General features: G+C 37.1%; 1 protein-coding gene across 2 annotated transcripts; it reads left to right on the forward strand.

Moving 5' to 3' along the window:
• The first annotated feature begins 3,851 nt into the window (after positions 1–3,851).
• VNN2 (vanin 2) lies at positions 3,852–17,773 on the forward strand. Of its 2 annotated transcripts, none has more exons than XM_081295161.1 (7): positions 3,852–4,080; positions 4,204–4,334; positions 6,472–6,664; positions 8,635–8,923; positions 10,670–11,043; positions 11,918–12,088; positions 16,768–17,771. In XM_081295161.1, the coding sequence occupies exons 1-7, from the start codon at positions 3,868–3,870 to the stop codon at positions 16,942–16,944; spliced, it is 1,548 nt and encodes a 515-aa protein (XP_081151287.1). In that variant the 5' UTR covers positions 3,852–3,867; the 3' UTR covers positions 16,945–17,771. The 2 variants fall into 2 exon arrangements, with proteins under 2 accessions (XP_081151287.1, XP_081151288.1); XM_081295162.1 differs by having other exon boundaries at positions 3,942–4,080; positions 4,204–4,302; positions 16,768–17,773.
• Positions 17,774–19,294: the final 1,521 nt, after the last annotated feature.

Here is a 19,294-nt window from a genome sequence, read left to right on the forward strand (position 1 = left end):
CCAGGTGCAGTGGTGTACAACTGTAATCCCAGCAGTTTGGGAGGCTGAGACAGGAGGATTGAGAGTTCAAAGCCAGACTCAGCAACTTAGCAAAGCTCTAAGCAACTCAGTGAGACCCTGTCTCTAAATAAGATATAAAAAAGGCTGGAGATGTGACTCCGTAGTTAACTATCTCTGAGTTCAATCTCCAGGACCAAAAAGAAAAGAAACACGTTCAAAGTGGAATACGAAGCTGAGAATACATGGTAATTTTTTTTACTTTTGAGAAAGTGGAACAGTAAGATTTTTTAAAATCACAGTTAATTGAATATCTTTCTATCAGATGATCAGGTTCACAGAAAAAAGGATTTGAACTATAACTATTTTTTAGAGCCACTCTGATTGGATGATATTAGATCAATTATTTTAATCATCTTTTCACACTTTTAATTAAAGTCTATTAATCACAAAATGATAAATTTGGGAGTAGGCTCTTTTAGCAGTGAATTATAATTAATCAATGCTCCCCCATGGCTAAGTAACCCTACCTTATTGTATAGCTCAGTTCCACTAAAGATATTAAGTCTTGCTTGACCAATCATCTTTCTGAGCACAAAAATTCCAATTCTTTAAGTTCTATATCCTGAATTTGATATTTTATTCCTGGGCAAATGTTTTTCTTTACATCTCAAGGACCTTCATATATTAAGCTTCTGATTTTTTTGTGCAGTCACCTTTACTGTTTGGATCCTCAGTTTCAGATAGGCTTTTGAAATGCTACAGAGAGAAAAAGGGGAACATGTTTGTTTTGACTTTACATTGGAAATTATATTCCCTTTCCTCTTCTGATAAATGATAAAACATACCCAAACAGCTAATCAATGCCCGCCCTTCCTTCCCTCCTTCCTTCCTTCCTTCCTTCCTTCCTTCCTTCCTTCCTTCCTTCCTTCCTTCCTTCCTTCCTACCTTCCTTCCCTCCCTCCCTCCCTCCCTCCCTCCTTCCTTCCTTCCTTCCTTCCTTCCTTCCTTCCTTCCTTCCTTCCTCTCTTTCTCTCTTTCTTTCTTTCTTTCTTTTTTCTTTCTTTCTTTCTTTTTCTTTCTTTATCACAAGCAAATAAAAACATCCAACAACATTTGAAGACAATGAGATGCCAGTGACTACTATGATTGTCCTGGCTCCTCCTTCCCCAAAGTAAAAACTGTTATCAACTCTTCACCACTTTACCTGGCTAAGTTCTTACAAGCAAAATAGAGGATAAAATATTATAAATTGGTGACATCAATTCACATGAAAATAGATTATAACCCAAATTATACTTACAGAGATGGATGAGTGTGGAGGGGCTCAGTCATTTTTACTAGGCATCAATTGCATCAAATGTTCATTTAGCACTTGGAAAATTCACAGGTGTTCTCCTTATGGTGATTAGTTTGGATTGAATTCGTTAAAAGTACTAGGGAACAAAATCTACCAAATTATGTATGTCTGTGTATGAATATACCCAAATGAATCCTACTTATGCATATATAATTCAAATAATAATAATAATAATAATAATAATAATAATAATAATAACAACAACAAGAACAAAAGAGAGATCAGTAGAGTAGGGAACAGAGGGGATGAGGGAAAGGGAAGGTACTGGGGCATGAAATTGATCCAATTATGTTGTGTGCAACATAAATATGGCACAATGAATCTCACTATTATGTAAAATTACAATGCACCAATTCATTTTTTAAAAACAGGAAAAAAAGACACACATGTGTATATGCTTGGATTCAGATATTAAAACAGATCCCAGGTATATGCATGATGTCTTGGGTATAAGAGATTTGAAAGCTGGGCATGGTGGTGCATGTTTATAATCCTAGTGACTTGGGAGTCTGAGGCAGGAAGATTGCAATTTTGAGGCTAGCCTCAGCCATTTATCGAGATCCTAAGCAACTTAGTAATACCCTATCTCATAATTGAAAGCCTGGGGATGTAGCTCAGTGGTAAAGTGCCCCTGGTTTGAATCCCCAGTACTGAGGTGGAGTGTGAGGTGGGTATTCCAAAATCAGAATGGGAAGAACACCTTGCTCTAGTCCCTCTGCCTGTCTATGTCTTACATTCCTGTCATGTGATATGTAGGCATTAAGCCCTATGATCTCTAAACTGTAAAGGCACTTCACACTCTATCACTTACCAATAATTGATACGCATTCCCTAATTATATATACTGTATATAGTATAAATATAAACTATACAATTATATAGTTTATAATTATGCCAGCAATCACTAACAATCAGTATTATATAATCTGCTAAAATTCATTAAAATAACTGCCCCTTTACACTTTCTCCTAAAGGGCTTGAACATTTTTCTAGAGATTACTTCCAGTTGTCTTCTCTGTATAGGTAAAACAAGTTGTTCCTTTAATAGAAACATCTATTGCAAGCAGAAAATACGAGCAGATCTTATTCCTAACCCTTAGACCTTACCCTTAATAAGAATTCTATCTCAGTATGAGGGAAAGCATAGAATGAATTTTATTTGTCTTTACTCTTCTATGCTATTTGAGAGTGTTTAAGGGACTTTCATCTAGACACCCATATAAAATAAACAAAGCCTTTACATTGTGTTGGGACTGGGGAAGGGAGAATACAGATGTTCAGGAGGGAATCAGAGATCACATATTGGTGTGTGTGTGGGGTGTGTATTTCATCAATGCATGTGGTTATTTTCCTTTAACAACAGTGGAAGTTGTACATTAGCTGAGTAGTAACAGAGATGATGATCTTTATCATCAACAGTCTTAGATGCTTCATTAACCTCCCACAATAGAAAGAAGAAAGGAATTAAAGAAGGGAGGAAGGGAAGAAAGAAGGAGGGGAGAAGGAGAGGAAGAGAAGGGAAAGAAAGAGAAGGAAGGAAGGAAGGCAGGCAGGCAGACCAACCAGTTGGCCTGGGGCCTGGGGCCTGGAAGAGGAAGTCTTGATTTTTCCTCTGAAACAATCCTAACTAGGCAGCAGCATCTGGGAGTCAGTGCTTTAGACCCCAGGGATGTAGCAGTGCACACACTAGATAGCTCTTCTTTTTTTTAAAAAAAAAAATTATTATTATTATTTTTTAAAATACACAACAACAGGGGAATGCATTACAATTCTTTTTTTTTAAAGAGAGAGAGAGAGAGAGAGAAGAGAATTTTATTTTTAATATTTATTTTTTAGTTCTCGGCGGACACAACATCTTTGTTGGTATGTGGTGCTGAGGATTGAACCCGGGCCGCACGCACTCCAGGCAAGCGCGCTACCAGTTGAGCCACATCCCCAGCCCTACAATTCTTATTACACATATAGAGCACAATTTCTAGTATCTCTGTATAGACAGCTCTTCTTTATGGAGCATAAATTCTCAGTCTCTAATAGGAATGAATAAGTTGGAGTGTTGATTTGGGTGAATTTTGTTCTCAATACTGTTGTGCATTCTCCCAGTGGTAAATATTTAAAAATTCTTCTCCCCCTCTAAAAATAAATGTGATGTTAAGTCAACCAATAGAACAAAAACTTGTTACCAATTTTTAAGGTTAGTAAACAAAATGTTTGTTGTGCTACAATTTTTCACATGAAAGTTAATTTTGTTATTATTTCCTTTCTGTTAGCAAGAGGATAATTGCACTATATTTGAATTTTTAAAAACATGACACTAAATCTTATCAATAGTATATGTTATTTACTCTTTAAAATACTTTCTGATTGTAATCCTCAAAAGTGTCAGACCAGTTGTGTTCATAAAATTATAAAATGAAAGTCCAGTAGTTGGCAGTCACGTTACATAAATGTTCTCCCTTCTATAAATACCACTTAATGTTAGTTTCATTTTCAGAAACCACCCAACCTTGGCCATGTCCACTTCTTCTTTTCCAACCTCTGCAGTAGTTTTTGCCCTGATCACCCTGCCTTTCTGTGCTCCGGATACTTTTAAAGCTGCAGTATATGAACATGCAGTCATTTTGCCAAGTGAAACAGAAATACCTGTTTCTCAGGATGATGCCTTGATCCTCATGAACAAGAATATAGATATTCTGGAGACAGCAATTAAGCAAGCAGCCGGTCAGGTATTCTTTTATTTCTGCAAATTATAATTTTGGGGAGGGACAAGGGAGTTGGAATAAGATTGGTGGTTGAATTGTCAATTTTGCACATGGAAAAACAATTTTGATTTGATTGCTTCTGAACAGGGTGCTCAAATCATTGTGACTCCAGAAGATGCACTTTATGGATGGAAATTTACCAGGGAAAGCATTTTCCCTTATCTTGAGGATATCCCAGACCCTAAGGTGAACTGGATTCCATGTCAGGACCCCCAGAGGTATTCAGCTATCCTAGTTGTTTGTACTAAAGTGCTGTAATGTCTAAAGCATACATGTTCACCAAAGGAAAATTATTTTATCATATTATGGTATGTATTATGTTTATATTTGGACATGTGTCAGGTTTTGAAAAATTATACTTAGAGGAAAATATTCCAAGCTCTCCATTGAAGGGACCACATTTGACGTTCATAGAGTTTATCTGTCCTATCTTTTTCCTAGGTAGAGAAGTCTTCCCATGGACTTTCTAGTGAGTCATCAGACCTTCTGCTTTGAAACCGCATTTCCCTGTGCTCATAGAGCTAATCTCCCTGGAAAGAGGTTACTTAGAAACCTTCCAATGTAAAATATTTAATATATATGTATATATTGAATATATAAATCCTCTGTCTAGCATGATGAGAAGATGATTGATTTAGACACAGATTGCACACACACTCATTCTTTGCTCTTTCACAACTCATTTCCTCTTTCTCTCTCTCTGCTTTTAAGTGCCAGGGATTGAATCTAGGGGTGCTCCACCACATCCCCAGCCCCTTTTATATTTTATTTTGAGACACAATCTTGCTAAATTACTTAGGGCCTTGCTACATCGCTGAGGCTGCCTTTGAGATTGTGATCCTCCCACCTCAGCCTCCCAAGCTGCTGGGATTATAGGCATGTGCCACCACGCTTGGCTCTTTGCTCTCTCTTGTTCACTCTTTACCTCATTCTTCTACCTCATTTACATTTATTAAATATTCCTTTGTCATGATCTTGGTGGAGAATCTTAGATATCACATTTTTTCTAGGCACTTCTGATGATTCTGAAGTTTATCAGAATAAGAGCATGGGGGAAATGACTTTTCTTAGCTCTAGAGAAATGAACTGCAATAAGAGAATACTATCAGTCTCTGATATAAAAAAATCCTTTCTTTTGTGAAGAAAGTCAATAGTTGACTTCCACATTTCTCATTAAAAACAACACGTGTGGCAAATTTGCAGAAGAGTCAAAGATCATAGTGGCCGCAGGAACTAGTGAAAATTGGGGAATAGCTTCTTCCGTAAGGTTAATAGATAGCTCTTTCATAGTCCCTAATAGAAGGAACAAACTTTGACCAAAATGAAAAAAAAAGTAGAGCAAGGGGAAGTGTTTTGCATCATTACCTGAAACAATAGAATTACAGTTTCTCAACTGGAGGATTGAGATTGCCCTCACAGACACAGGGAGCACTCCAAGAACAGCAGGTCTGGGGAGGCAGATCAAGAATTCTATTTTCCATATCCTAAGTTGGTGCTGCCCTTTAGTCACCCAGGTGGAGATGTCCTCCTGGCAGCTGAATATACACCTCTGGCATGAGGGGACAGATGGAAGTCTGAAGATAGAAAATCAGAAGTCCACATACAGATGATTTTTAACTTCCAGAAGAGTCCATCTGTGGATTGACATAGAGAAAAGAATAGAGAACAGGTTTGAGCACTAGAAAGTTCCAGGGTTGACATGTAGAAGAGATGAAGAGGAACCAGTGAAGGACACAGAAAAGAGCAGTCAATGAGCAAGAGAGTAAAAGGGTGAGTGCAGGGAGAGAGAGACACGTTTCCAGGAGGAGAGTGGAGCTCTGTCAACTCCTGTAGATAAGTAGAGTAAGATTTGAGGTCAGGTAAGACTGGGAGTCATTGTTGGCATTATTGAGAGTTCAGATGATAGAAACGAAAGTTCATCTGCAGTGCTTCCAACAAGAATGAGCCAGGAGCAACTGATGACTGCAAGAGGGACAGCTCTCTTGAGGATTCTTGCTGTAAGAGTGAGCTCAGAACAAAAGCCATATAAGGAAGGGCATAGAAGGTCAAAAGAGTTTTTTTTTCCTCCTACTTTAGAAGGTACTAGAGCATATTGTATACTATTGGGAATAATCTAGTAGAGAGGAGACAATCATGCAGAAAAGTGAGTAGTGAATTGCTGGAGCAATAGATGTGGCATAAAAAGTCTTCATCAGTTTAAGTATAATTTGTGTTTTTAAAAAATATGCCCTTCTCTCTGAGTGGTTTTTATATTGACACCAATTGTACATAGACCTTTACTATTGTTATTGTCTGTGTATGAACTGATTTAAATATATTGAAACATTAAAATGTCTTCATTAAAATTTGATTTAGATTTGGTCACAGTCCAGTACAAAAAAGACTAAGCTGCCTGGCCAAGAGCAACTCTATCTATGTTGTGGCAAATATTGGAGACAAAAAGAAATGTAATGCTCGTGACTCCAAGTGTCCGTCAAATGGCTATTATCAATATAATACCAACGTGGTGTATAATTCAGAAGGAAAGCTGGTGGCACGCTACCACAAGGTAAGACAGAGAGAGCAGAGCCAGATATGAGAATGGGGAATATTATGTTTAGGAGTTTGAGCATTAGTCCCTATATAATACAATACTATTGGAGATTTTTGGTGAAAATGAGTAATAAACAAAGTGGAATTCTAAGGAAAAAAACTGATCTGGAAAAAAAAATGTAGAGAGAGACCTGATAGAGAAGTGTCATTATGGTCCAGGATTGAGATAAGGTTTTGTGTTTATAAAATAAATAATTTTGATGAAAAAGGTATAAAGCTGATTGTAATGTGGATACCATTTAATAAAGATATGGTATGAACATGCTTCAAAATTGTAAGAATTAGTTTTTTGCATAAATTAAATTTTTATCAAATCCCCAAATATTCAATTTTCAGTACCAGTTAATTACCTTCTTGTAGATTTAAGTTTAAAACATATAATTTAAAAAAAAAATTTTGAATTTATATATGACAGCGTAATGCATTAGAATTCTTATTACACATATAGAACACAATTTTTAAATATCTCTGGTTATATACAAAGTATATTTACACCAGTTCATGTCTTCATACATGTACTTTGGATAATAATGATCATCATGTTCCACCATCATTTCTAATCCCATGACCCCTCCTTTTCCCTCCAACCCCTCCACCCTATCTAGAGTTCGTCTATTCCTCCTATGCTCTCTCTCCCTATCCCAATATGAATCAGCCTCCTTATATCAAAGAACACATTTGGCATTTGGTTATTTATGATTGGCTAACTTCACTTAGCATTATCTTCTCTAACTCCATCCATTTACCTGCAAATGCCATGATTTTATTCTCTTTTATTGCTCAGTAATATTCCATTGTGTGTATATGCCATGTTTTTAAAATCCATTCATCTATTGAAGGGCATCTAGGTTGGTTCCACAGTTTAGCTATTGTGAATTGTGCTGCTATAAACATTGATGTGGCTGTGTCCCTGTAGTATGCTGTTTTTAAGTCCTTTGGGTATAGACTGAAGACAGGGATAGCTGGGTCAAATGGTGGTTCCATTCCCAATTTTCCAATAAATCTCCATACTGCTTTCCATATTGGCTGTACTAGTTTGCAGTCCCACCAGCAGTGTATGAGTGTACCTTTTCCCCCACATCCTTGCCAACACTTACTGTTGTTTGTATGCATAATAGCTGCCACTCTGAATGGAGTGAGATGAAGTCTTAGAGTTGTTTTGATTTGCTTTTCTCTAATTGCTAGAGATGTTGAACATTTTTTCATATATTTGTTGATTGATTTTTTATATCATCATCTGAGAAGTGTCTTTTCGGGTCCTTGGCCCATTTATGGATTGGGTTGTTTCTTTTTTTGGTGTTTAACTTTTTAAGTTCTTTATATACCCTAGAGATTAGTGCTCTATCTGATGTGTGAGGGGTAAAAATTTGCTCCCAAGATGTGGGCCTTCTATTCACCTCACAGACTGTTTCTTTTGCTGAGAAGAAACTTTTTAGTTTGAGTCCATCCCATTTATTGATTCTTGATTTTGATTCCTGCACCAGAGGAGTATTATTAAGGAAGTTGGGGCATAGTCCCACATGATGGAGATTAGGACCTACTTTTTCTTCAGGAAGAATAATGCATATCATTAGCTTTTGAGAAGCATATAGTTTTGGGGGCTCTTAGGGAGATATTTGGCTCCTGAGAGACAGAGAGAGAGACAGAGAGATAGACAGAAGGAGAGAGAGAAGAGGAGATAAAAGAGATGTTCTGGACACATGTTGCTTATTTCTCTACATTGGCCTTGGAAATTCACTTCTGATTGCCAGATTCATTCACTTTCTAGGATATGTCCTGTTGTCCACTCTAGCAAAATCTTCTACTAACTTTGGAGGGCTTTTATAAGTCATCTCTTCTATAAACAAGTCTTAGTTGGTATACTAAATACTATGCATATTATTACTAGTCTTAGTTGGTGTACTAAATACTATGCATTTATTATAGTACCATCTCTACTCGGAGCCTCAGTTTGATGCCCCTGACAAGCCAGAGTTAGTAACTTTCAAGACCACATTTGGAACATTTGGCATTTTCACATGCTTTGACATACTCTTCCACGATCCTGCAGTTACCCTGGTAGAAGATCACCAAGTGGATACCATACTGTTTCCCACAGCTTGGATGAATGTTTTGCCTTTTTTGACAGCTATTGAATTCCACTCGGCTTGGGCAATGGGAATGAGAGTTAATCTTCTTGCAGCCAACACACATAAGATTGGCCAAAACATGACAGGTAATTTATAACCAGGTATGATGTGTAGCGTATACTTCTACACATAGAGAAACTAATGCCTCAGAGATGATCTGCCTTGTTTTTTTGCTTTTTGGGTGAAACTTCTCACTACGTCCATCCTCCTTTTAAAAGAAAAGCTAGGGCAGATTTGTTAGTTATGGTTATGATAAAACTTTACCTGTATTATTTCGTGTAATCATTACAACTCTGTATGAGAATATTACATCCCAATTTACTAACTAAGAGACAGCACAAATAATTTGCTAAAGTTTCCCCAAAGGCACCAACAGGGAACTAAACAGAGATGTGTTTTAAACTTGCAAAGTCAGAGGCTTATTAATATAAGGCTGCCATATAATAAATTACCTTAAAAGTTAAACATAAATGTGACTTAAAACAACAAACATGCATTATTGCACAGCTTCTGTTTATCGGGAATTTGGCAGGGGTTAGCTGGGTGGCTTCAGATCATTCTTGTCTCAGGTTACATCAAGCAGTTGGCTGTCTAGCCAGTCATCTGAAGGTGAGTCTGTGTCCAGCATAGCTGGCTCACACCACCCTCAGTAGGAACTCTCAGTTCCTCAGTGGGTGTTGGCAAGAGGCCCTCATTTCTTGCCACATGCCTGTCCATAGGACTTTGTAATAAATGTATCCTTGTGACATAGAAATGTACTTCCTGCAGGGCAAGAATTGAGAGAGTAGAGAAGAGAGGCATAGAGAGACAGAAACAGAAAGCAAGGGAGGGAGGAAGAAGTTATGGTGCTATTTATGGCCAGTTATCACCATCACTTGTACCAAGTTTAGTTTATCAGAAGGGAATCACTAGGCTTGGGAAAGGGAATTAGATCCACTGTTGGTTAGAAGAGTATAGGGTATTGATGTAACATTCGCACAGCCATCTTAAATGTTAACCACCATCTCATTAGGTAAATATCACTTTCCTGTACTTCCTCTTACACAAACTCCCCCGCCCCATTAGTGACCTACCCCACGGTACCTTAATCCTAAGCCAATCCCAGAAGGACACAACCCCTTTTGCTCTGGAAAGCCCCATGGTACCATCAACCTAAGTCAATCCCATGCTATTCCTCACCCACCTAGCTCTGATGTAAGCACCCCTGAGCCTATCCCATAGCACCACAGCTACAACTCCAAACTCCTACTCCCTAAAAGCTGAACCCCCTTACATTTTGGGGGCCTGGGGCCTCTCTACTCTGTAGAGGAATGGCCTTTATTTGTCAGCTTTGACAAGTAAACCTTTGTGTGGATCTCTGCCTGGTCTCCATCCTTCATTTCTCACTCACCCATCTCTCGCTTTCTCACTTTCCTTTCAAAGAGTGTTGAATAATTTTTGGACATATTTGAAAACTGCCACAGTGGAGAACGGAAAAGAATTTTGCATTAGCTTTCCCTACATTTCAGAGACTCTTGGAACACAAATATTTTTATATTTGGTTTAATTTTCCATAATGCTAATAAAGAATGCTGTCATATTAAATTTATTTGTAAATGAGACCATCAAACTTGTACTTCAGTCACTTACTTCCAAGAGAGAATAGAAAAAGTCATTGGGTGTTCAGTGTCACAGGAAGTCTGTATGGCCTCTCATTGTCCCAAATGAGGATGGGATCATACGCCCAACTCTGAGGGGTGAATTATTTGTGTGTGTGTGTGTGTGTGTGTGTGTGTGTGTGTGTGCGCGTGCGCCTGCATTATTGTTTCAAAAGACTTGTCTTCCATTCCCAGGCAGTGGTATCTACGCACCTCACTCTCCCAAGACATATCACTATGACATGAAAACAGACTCAGGACGCATCCTCATTTCAGAGGTGGATTCACATCCTCGGAAATCTCCGAACTACCCAGCAGCCGTCAACTGGAATGCCTACGCCAATACCATCAAACCCTTCCCAGTACAGAAAAAAACTTTTGGGGGAAATGTTTCCCGCGATCAGTTCAACTTCACAGAACTTTTTGAAAATTCAGGAAACCTTACAGTCTGTCAGAAAGAGTTATGCTGTCATCTAAGCTACAAAATGTTAGAAAAAAAAGAGAATGAAGCCTACGTTCTGGGGGCTTTTACAGGACTTCATGGCCGAAGGCAAAGAGAGTACTGGCAGGTAATCTAAGCATAAGTAAATGGAGTGTTTACATGTCTGTAAATTCCAGGTGAACTTTTAATATTTGTTCCGGAAAGTCCAGTGCCTTTCTTGTCAAGGCACCAACAGGATTTCTCTCACACATACTCACACACAGGGGTTAATCAAATGTGGTATTTGCTATGATATTTAAGTATTATCTGGTCTTTTTGCTTTGAGCACATTTTAAGCAGTGATTTTACCATGACGATTGTCTATGACTGATGATGAACTAGTTTGCAATTGTGGTGAACGCAAGAAGTCTTCCTTAATTAGGTTTTGCCAACAATCTGAATACAGTCTTATTTTTACTTGTGAAACCAACAATGAGTTGGAGTGCGGTTTTTACTTAGTTCCTCTTCTAATTGGATGTCCTAGTCTTTTTGTTCCCTTCAGATGACAAATTTTAAAGGTTGAGACTTTTTCTAGTATGTTGGTTATGAGTTTGCATTTTCTTAGACTCTATGCCTTACTATCTTCTAAAGAGAAGGATATGGAAAGAGGTGAGGTTCATGAGTGGTCCAAACTTTAATCATCCTTTCAGCATCAGTACTATTGTGGCCCCAAGATCCCCCAGTTCCTCAGACTTAATGCCATCATCTACCATACCAAAGTAATGGTTTGAGTCTAATTCTGAACTGATTTATTTCTTTCAGTTCACTTGCTTTTCAGGAAATGGATCAGTTCTCAAATGGCTTAACATTTTCAAGAAAGCAGGTGATTATAAAAAAATATGATTCCAATCTCTTTATGGAGAAAGGAAGCTTTGCTTTGCTATGGTTAAAAAGCCAGTCAACAGTTCTGGGACAAGTAACCGAGATATCAGGTGTGTTTTATCTGCATCTGTTCCACATAGGTGTGCACAATGCTGAAATGCAAAACCGCTGATTTGAAAACTTGTGGACAGCCAGCAGAAACTGCTTCTACAAGATTTGAAATGTTCTCCCTTAGTGGTACATTTGGAACAGAGTATGTTTTTCCTGAAGTGCTACTTTCTGAAATTCGCCTGGCACCTGGAAAATTTGAGGTAAGAGGATTTCAAGAGTATTTCCATCTTCTCTTTCTCTGAAGCCAAGTCAAACAAGCTGTGACAGTTGCTATGGTGACTTGATCAATTAACATTTACTGTGCAATGAAATTCCTTAAAACATATAACATCTCTAGACAATGGCTCTTTACCTAGCCCTGATTTTGTGGGTTGTCAGTTTGAACTGGGTGTAGACAGCCTGTTTTTCTTGTTTGAGATGGGCTCAGCTGAGGTTGGCTAACCTCATTATTTCTGTCACTAGGTAGTGGGTTGATTGGGGCTGACTAGTTTGTCATGGGATTGTGTTGAAGAGCTGGCATGATTAGGGCCATCTCTCCTTGTGGTCTCTAATCTTTCACCAAAGATGGACTTCTTCACATTTTAGTCAAATGAGTCCAAGAGCATAAAAAGGAAAAGTCACTTTGGACTAGTTGCAAAGACAAGGGTCTTTGCAACCCACTGTGTGCGTATTTACACATGTCTCATCAAGCACAGCAAGCCACAGGAGCAATGTAGAACCTATGAGCTGAAGTCACTATTTATTGAAGGATTTTTGTTTCTAGATTGCCATTTTCTTTGGTCGCAGTTGGAGACAAGCTGAAAGCTGGACATTTATTTTATAAATTGTAGTGCTTAAACAATTAATTCACAAAAGAAGCTACACTCAAATCAGAATTATGACTGCAGGTTTACATTAGCTAGTATAAAACATGCACACACACATGGTCATACACATACATATACTCTACCAATTAATGTCATCTTTGAACTGTGGCAACCAGTGGCAGGGTTTCAGTGAGTAGGCTGGAGTCATTGCATGTTCTATTAGGGGAAATAAGAATCTAAGTTAACTCATCCAAGGTATTGGGCAAAGAAGGCATTAGAATTGCAGATTTCTAGTGGTCATGTCACATGTCTATATTTTTGCACATTATCAGATTGGAAAATATCATATTTATAAAAGATAATTCTGTGAAGCCAACAGTTTAACATATAATGCAGGCTTAAGACTGTGAAATCCAGAAAACAGGAATCCTTGACTGCTATAGAACCTGGTTAGGTTGACTCTCACTAGACAATTAATAAACTTAACAGCCAACTATAGAAAATCGTGATCAGATCTGAAGTGAGGAGTCTGGAGTCCAAATTCCAGTAGCTGAAAGGTGGCTGGACTGGCAGAAATAAGCATAGATGAACTGAAAATATCTGAGCTCACTTCAAGGGAGTACAAGAGGAAAGCAGAGTCTCATAGCTGAGTGAAGTCTAGCCCTACTGGTACATCAAATCCTGCAGGCTTCCAGCAACTGAGCACACACAATCGAATTTTCCATGTACTACTTTGATATTTTTTCTATGACATACAAACATAGACTCCCTCACTCCAACCCCTGCCCTGAGGAACTGTCCCAGATTAGGACTGAGAATTAAAACTCATGAAACCACCTCATCCAAGGGGAAAGAATAAAAAATGCTAGAATTTTCTAGACTAGGTTAAAGATCTGAAGGCAGAAATGCCGTTTCATTCACTCTGGACCACACATCAGAATGTGGAATTTGAAAAAGTTGGATGGAAACAGTCGAAGAGGAATTTGAGAATATCAAGAACTTTGTCTGTAACCATTTTATTTCTTTGTTTTAACATTTTCATCCCAACTGGTGTCAGAGAATTAGGAGCAGTTAGAGAATGATACCAAAGTCTAAATGTTAAATTGTTGAACTCATAGGATATGTAGGGCTCAACTCTAAACTTAGTCATTCTTTGGGGGTCATTCTGTTACCCATCTCTGGATGTGAGAGAGGGAAGGAGGGAGGGGGAAAGAAAAGGAGGAAGGAAGAAGAAAGGGAAGGAAGAAAGGAAGAAAGGAAGGGCCCCTATCCTTTAAATTAGGAACTTACAATATAATTATCATTTGTATCTTACTTAACCTACTCCAGCTCATTTTCAGAAAGAAAAAATGAGATACAGATTGAATTAGATCAGGAAAGACATATAAAAGGCCCTTGACAGACAAGGTCTTTGGTATAGCAGGTAGGGACTGCTACAGTCAGGGTGCAGATTCAAAGTGGCATGAATTTCCCTGAAATATGACAGATTCTAAGGAACAAATACTAACTAAACTCAGAAGATGGATGAAAGAGAACATCCATTAATTATTTTTGAAAATAGTTACTGGAGAACAGTGAACTATCCTTTCAAGAAGGCTTTGCACTAGACAGTCTCCTGAAGAGTCCAAACAGAATTAATACAAGGCTGGTTGGGCGTTCATGGAAAAGATTCCAGGAGATAATGTGTTTCTCTGCTTGATCCAAAGACCAGGTAGGATTAGAGTGACTAGTTTTCTTCAAAGAGCCAAACAAACAGTAAGCACTTCTTGATTTGTTCAGTTCTTTCTCTGTTAACCTTGAAAAGCATGGCCCTTCTGTTAATATATTATTTCTGGAGAGACCAGTTATAATATTGTAGATGACAGATATTTCATATCAGCTATGCTCACAATGTCTTCTTGAGCATTTGTCCAGTTCCATTGACCAGTAAACACTCACTGGGAAAACATTTACTTATTATCTTAGACGCCCATTTTGGAGAAATTTTAACATACTTGGTAAGTATCTTTTCCCCTCCACTACTCTAGTTTTACTCTAAGAAGGTGGAGTATTCTTGACCATGCCCACAAGTGTCAAAATGTCTTGCTCTAGTACCACAGGCAAGTCAGACTTCTTGCTGACAGCAAGAATGAAGTCTGACCTTAGCAACTAACTAGTTATATAACCTCAAGAAAGCCACTTAACCTCTGAATTCTTATGGAAGAGGAAAAGATCCTTTTATCCTCACTGACTTGGTTAAGATGCAGTATGATAATGCACATGAAAGCAGTTTGTGAATAGTGAAGCATAAGAATTGTCTTCTAGAGAATAGAAATATGGCATTTGCAGGTAAATGGATGGCTTTGGAGAAGATAATGCTAAGTGAAGTTAGCCAATCCCTATAAGGAGGCTGACTCATAGTGGGGTAGGGAGGGGGAACATGAGAGAGAAATAGATGAATACTAGATAGGGCAGAGGGGTGGGAGGGAAAGGGAGGGGGCAGGGGATTAGCAAGGATGATGGAATGTGATAGAGATCATTATCCAAAATACATGTATGAAGACGCGAATTGGTGTCAACTTTATATATAACCAGAGATATGAAAAATTGCGCTGTATATGTGTAATAAGAATTGTAATGCATTCTTCTGTCATTTATTTTTAAAAAATCAATTAAAGAAAAAAAAAGCTTCATGACCAAATGGGAAAGACAGGAAGCACTAGGGTTAAAGAATCTTCTTGTGAAATAGTTATATTAACTTTACATTCACACATTGCATAAAATTAAATGAAATTTCACAATTGTCTTCTAGGATATTTTTTTTTCTACTTCCAGTTATAAAATATGTTCTCCCAGTTCCCAACTTCAACCTTGTTCAAACTGTCTTTTCCCAGCTGATCGGTTTCTTTCTTTTTTTTTCTGACTGTATGATTTATTCTTTTCTTCACTAATCTTGAGCTCTAGACAATAGTGGGATATAAATTTCAACAACTTGCTTTCTGAGGAAGAAAAGGGAAAAGCTCTGATTTCTGGCATTTGCAAATTATTTTGGTGTAACTATTCTCACCATGATCAACTTCTAAAATGGCTGGTGCTATGATTTGGAGAAGTGCCCCCCAAAGGTTTCCAGACTTGGTGCCCAGGCTGGCACTATTGGGATGTTGTAGACCCTGCAGGACGAGTGGCCTATGGGAAGTCCTCAGGCCATTGTGGGTGTGTCCTTGACTCTGTGATGTAAGCAGTTTTGCTCCACCACGCACTCCTGCCATGATGTGCTTCCCCTCAGAGGCACAAACCATTTTGATCTGGGACCTTCAAAACCATGAGCCAAAATAAATCTTTTCTCTTAATTATCTTAGGTATTTTGTTATAGTAACAGGAAACTGACTAACAAAGTTGACTTAACAACACCTGTGACTGTTTCTGGAAATTTAACAACCGGTTCTTGTGAACCTATACCTCAGTGGCTCCAGCACACCAGTGGCTCTAACTCATCTAGAGAATAAAAGCACATTGCCTAGGCCTGTCACAAACACTTCCAAACCAGAATGAACCTTTGCTGCTCAGATTTCCATTTCCCATAATGTTTCTCTGCCATACAGCTGTAGGAAAAAAAAAATCCTAACTTCTTTTCCTAGATTGTATCTCATTCTGGCAAGTAGACCAAGCCAGCTTTTTTTCCTGAGACTTCCTAAGTTCTTATCTGTTTTCCTCTCCAATATATTAATATAAGATTTCTCTATGGTTAGAATCTGCTCAGTTTTACCACCAACTTCTCAGTTGCTTAAGGGAAAAATGTGCTCTATTTCCTTATTTTCTTGCAATGATTCAACCCAATGAATCATTTCTGCTGCTGCTGATATTGACTTTTCATTAATGATCACATTCAATACTTGAAACTGAAATCATGAACCCTCTTAATTGCCCTAGTTTTCATTATATGTAAATAGCTATCCTGCCAATCCTGTCTGTTCCTCTTTCCAGAGCAGGAATGACTTGATCAACACTTTACCTAGGGTGGTTTCAAAATTATTAGTTCAATTGCAATACGTGTTTTAATAAAGCTGACTGTACTTTGCTTACTTTCTCTTTAGGTGCTAAAAGATGGGCGTTTGATAAACAAGGGTGGATCTTCTGAGCCTATCTTAACAACGTCACTGTTTGGGAGGTGGTACATGAAGGATGCGATTTACAATTCATGTCCACCCAACAATTCAGCTATAACTTACCTGCTGACATCTATATTACTAATTATTTATAAAATATTATAATGATAATAGAAATCTCTGTCATTTTAAATGTATTTTTCAGGTTCCCAAGTGAAAATCTAAAGGCCTATTTAAGGTAGCATCAATCAAATATTTCTATTTTTTTCCATTAAAAATTATTTTTAAGTATTGTAATTTTCTTTCTTTCTTTTTCATTTCTTCCCCTTTTTGACTATTCTAAAATGTTGCAGTGTGGTACAATGAAAAAAGCATGGAATTTAAGATAAAAAAAATGGGCATCACACTTACTAAGTTTCAATCTGTGACCCCTAGTGTATACCTGTGAGTGTGAGAGAGTGAAGAATAAAGTTTCTGGGATATTGTAAACATAGCTGTGTCTTTGAATTGAATAAGTTCCCTTTGACATTAAAGACCTTTTGAACTCACATAGTTTTCTGTGCTACTGATTAGGGAGAATCTGCTTTCAAATCAGATAGTAATGTCAAAGTTCATCTTACAGTAAAGTGTTATTTTGAGATGTTCTTGAAGAAATGATAGCTATTCGTATGGGCATTCTGGCACATTCTGATAATCCCAGCAATTTGGGAGGCTGCGGCAGAAGGATTACAAGATTGAGGCCAGTCTGGATAACTTCACAAGACCTGTCTCAAAAAAAACCCCAAAATTAAAAGGAATGGTGATGTTACTCAGTGGTATAGCACCCTTGGGTTCCATCATCAGTACAAATAAATAAATAATAACTATTCCAAGTTCAATTCAAGGATACCTAACTGATGATCCCAAACTATTCCACCTGAAGGCTACAGTTTAATTTAATAAGCTCAAATTCCACAACACAAAGACCATTGTTGTTAATGGTGTAATTCAACATTGGATAGTCTACTTCTTTCAATGTACATGTATATTCTATGTTACTTAAAACATCTCATGTATTTATTACCAGTCACTTAATGGTAACAAATAAATATCTTTGCATTTTTAGTTTTTAAAATTTTATATCTTCCCAATTATTTTTAAGTTGATTACTTGTACAGTAAAAATTATAATTGAGGCATTTGTGTTTTTTTATATTGCTATCAGTCTACATATAGATTCAATTTAAATATTCTAAAATGCAATAGAAAATAAGACTACTTTATAATTTAGTGGCTACCTATTAAGAGAAGAGATATGCCCAGCAAAATCAAGCTTCAGAAGTGACAATGAAATGAAATATTTATAATAAACAAAAGTTAAAAGAATTCACAACAAGAAAACCTGCACTACAAAACATTTAATAAAATATTTTATGAGGAAGAAATGAAAAACAAAAGTGAAAAACAGCAAAGAGAGAAACTATGCTAGAAGAATAGCTAATCAATGGAGAAATTAATTCAAATTAAAAACCAGAAATAAATCAAAATGACAGTAAATGAAAATCTTTTCTCAATAATAATTAATGTAAGTGGCCTAAGCTCATCAATCAAAAAACATAGATTGGCAGATTGGATTAAAAAAACAGGAACCAATAATATGTTATGCTGTCTCTAAGAGATTCACCTCATAGGCAAAGACATCCAAAAACTGAAGGTAAAATGATAGGGGGAAAACGTATCATTTACATGGATCTCATAAACAAGCAGGGGTTTCTATCCTCATATTGGATCAAGTGGACTTCAAGCCAGAGTAAATCAGAAGGGACAAAGAAGGCCATTACATACTGGTTAATGGAATTATACATCAACAGGATGTAACATTAGTAAATATTTATGCCCCAAACAATGGAGCATCTACGTACATCAAACAACCCTTTCTCAATTTGAAGAATTAAATAGACCAAAGCACAATAATACTGAGTGAGTTTCACCTGGTTTTCTCACCAGTGGATAGATCTTTCAAACAAAAATTAAATAGAGAAGATATAGAACCAAATAATACATAATAATTTGGACTTAATAGACATATATAAAATATTTTATCCATCATGACTTATCAGCAGTAATGGGTCTTTCACTAAACTAGAACATATCTTAGATCACAAAGCAACTCTTAGCAAATACCAAAAAAAAAAAAAAAGAGAGAGAGAGACAATACCTTGCATTCTATTTAGAGCATAATAGAATGAAATTAGAAATTAATGATAAAATAAAAAATAGAAGCTACTCTAACACCTGGAGACTAAATAATATATGATTGATTGATGAATGGATAGCAGAAGAAATAAGGGAGGAAATAAAAAATACTTAGAGGTAAATGAGAATAGCAATACAAGATATTAAAATCTCTGGGACACTATTCAGGAAGTTCTAAAAAGAAAGTTCATTGCATTGAGCTCATTCATTAAAAGAATAGAAATTGCTCATAGATCACTTAACATTACATCTTAAAGCTATAGAAAAAGAACAACAAATCA

Source organism: Spermophilus citellus (assembly GCF_964194105.1).
Source record: "Spermophilus citellus genome assembly, chromosome: 5".
NCBI classification, from domain to species: Eukaryota; Metazoa; Chordata; class Mammalia; order Rodentia; family Sciuridae; genus Spermophilus; species Spermophilus citellus.

Coding starts and splice junctions, on each gene's coding strand:
- VNN2 (XM_081295161.1), top strand. CDS start 3,868: ATGTCCACTTCTTCTTTTCCAACCTCTGCAGTAGTTTTTGCCCTGATC. Junction 4,335..6,471: donor CCATGTCAGGACCCCCAGAG/GTATTCAGCTAT, acceptor AATTTGATTTAG/ATTTGGTCACAGTCCAGTAC. Junction 12,089..16,767: donor TGGCACCTGGAAAATTTGAG/GTAAGAGGATTT, acceptor CTTTCTCTTTAG/GTGCTAAAAGATGGGCGTTT.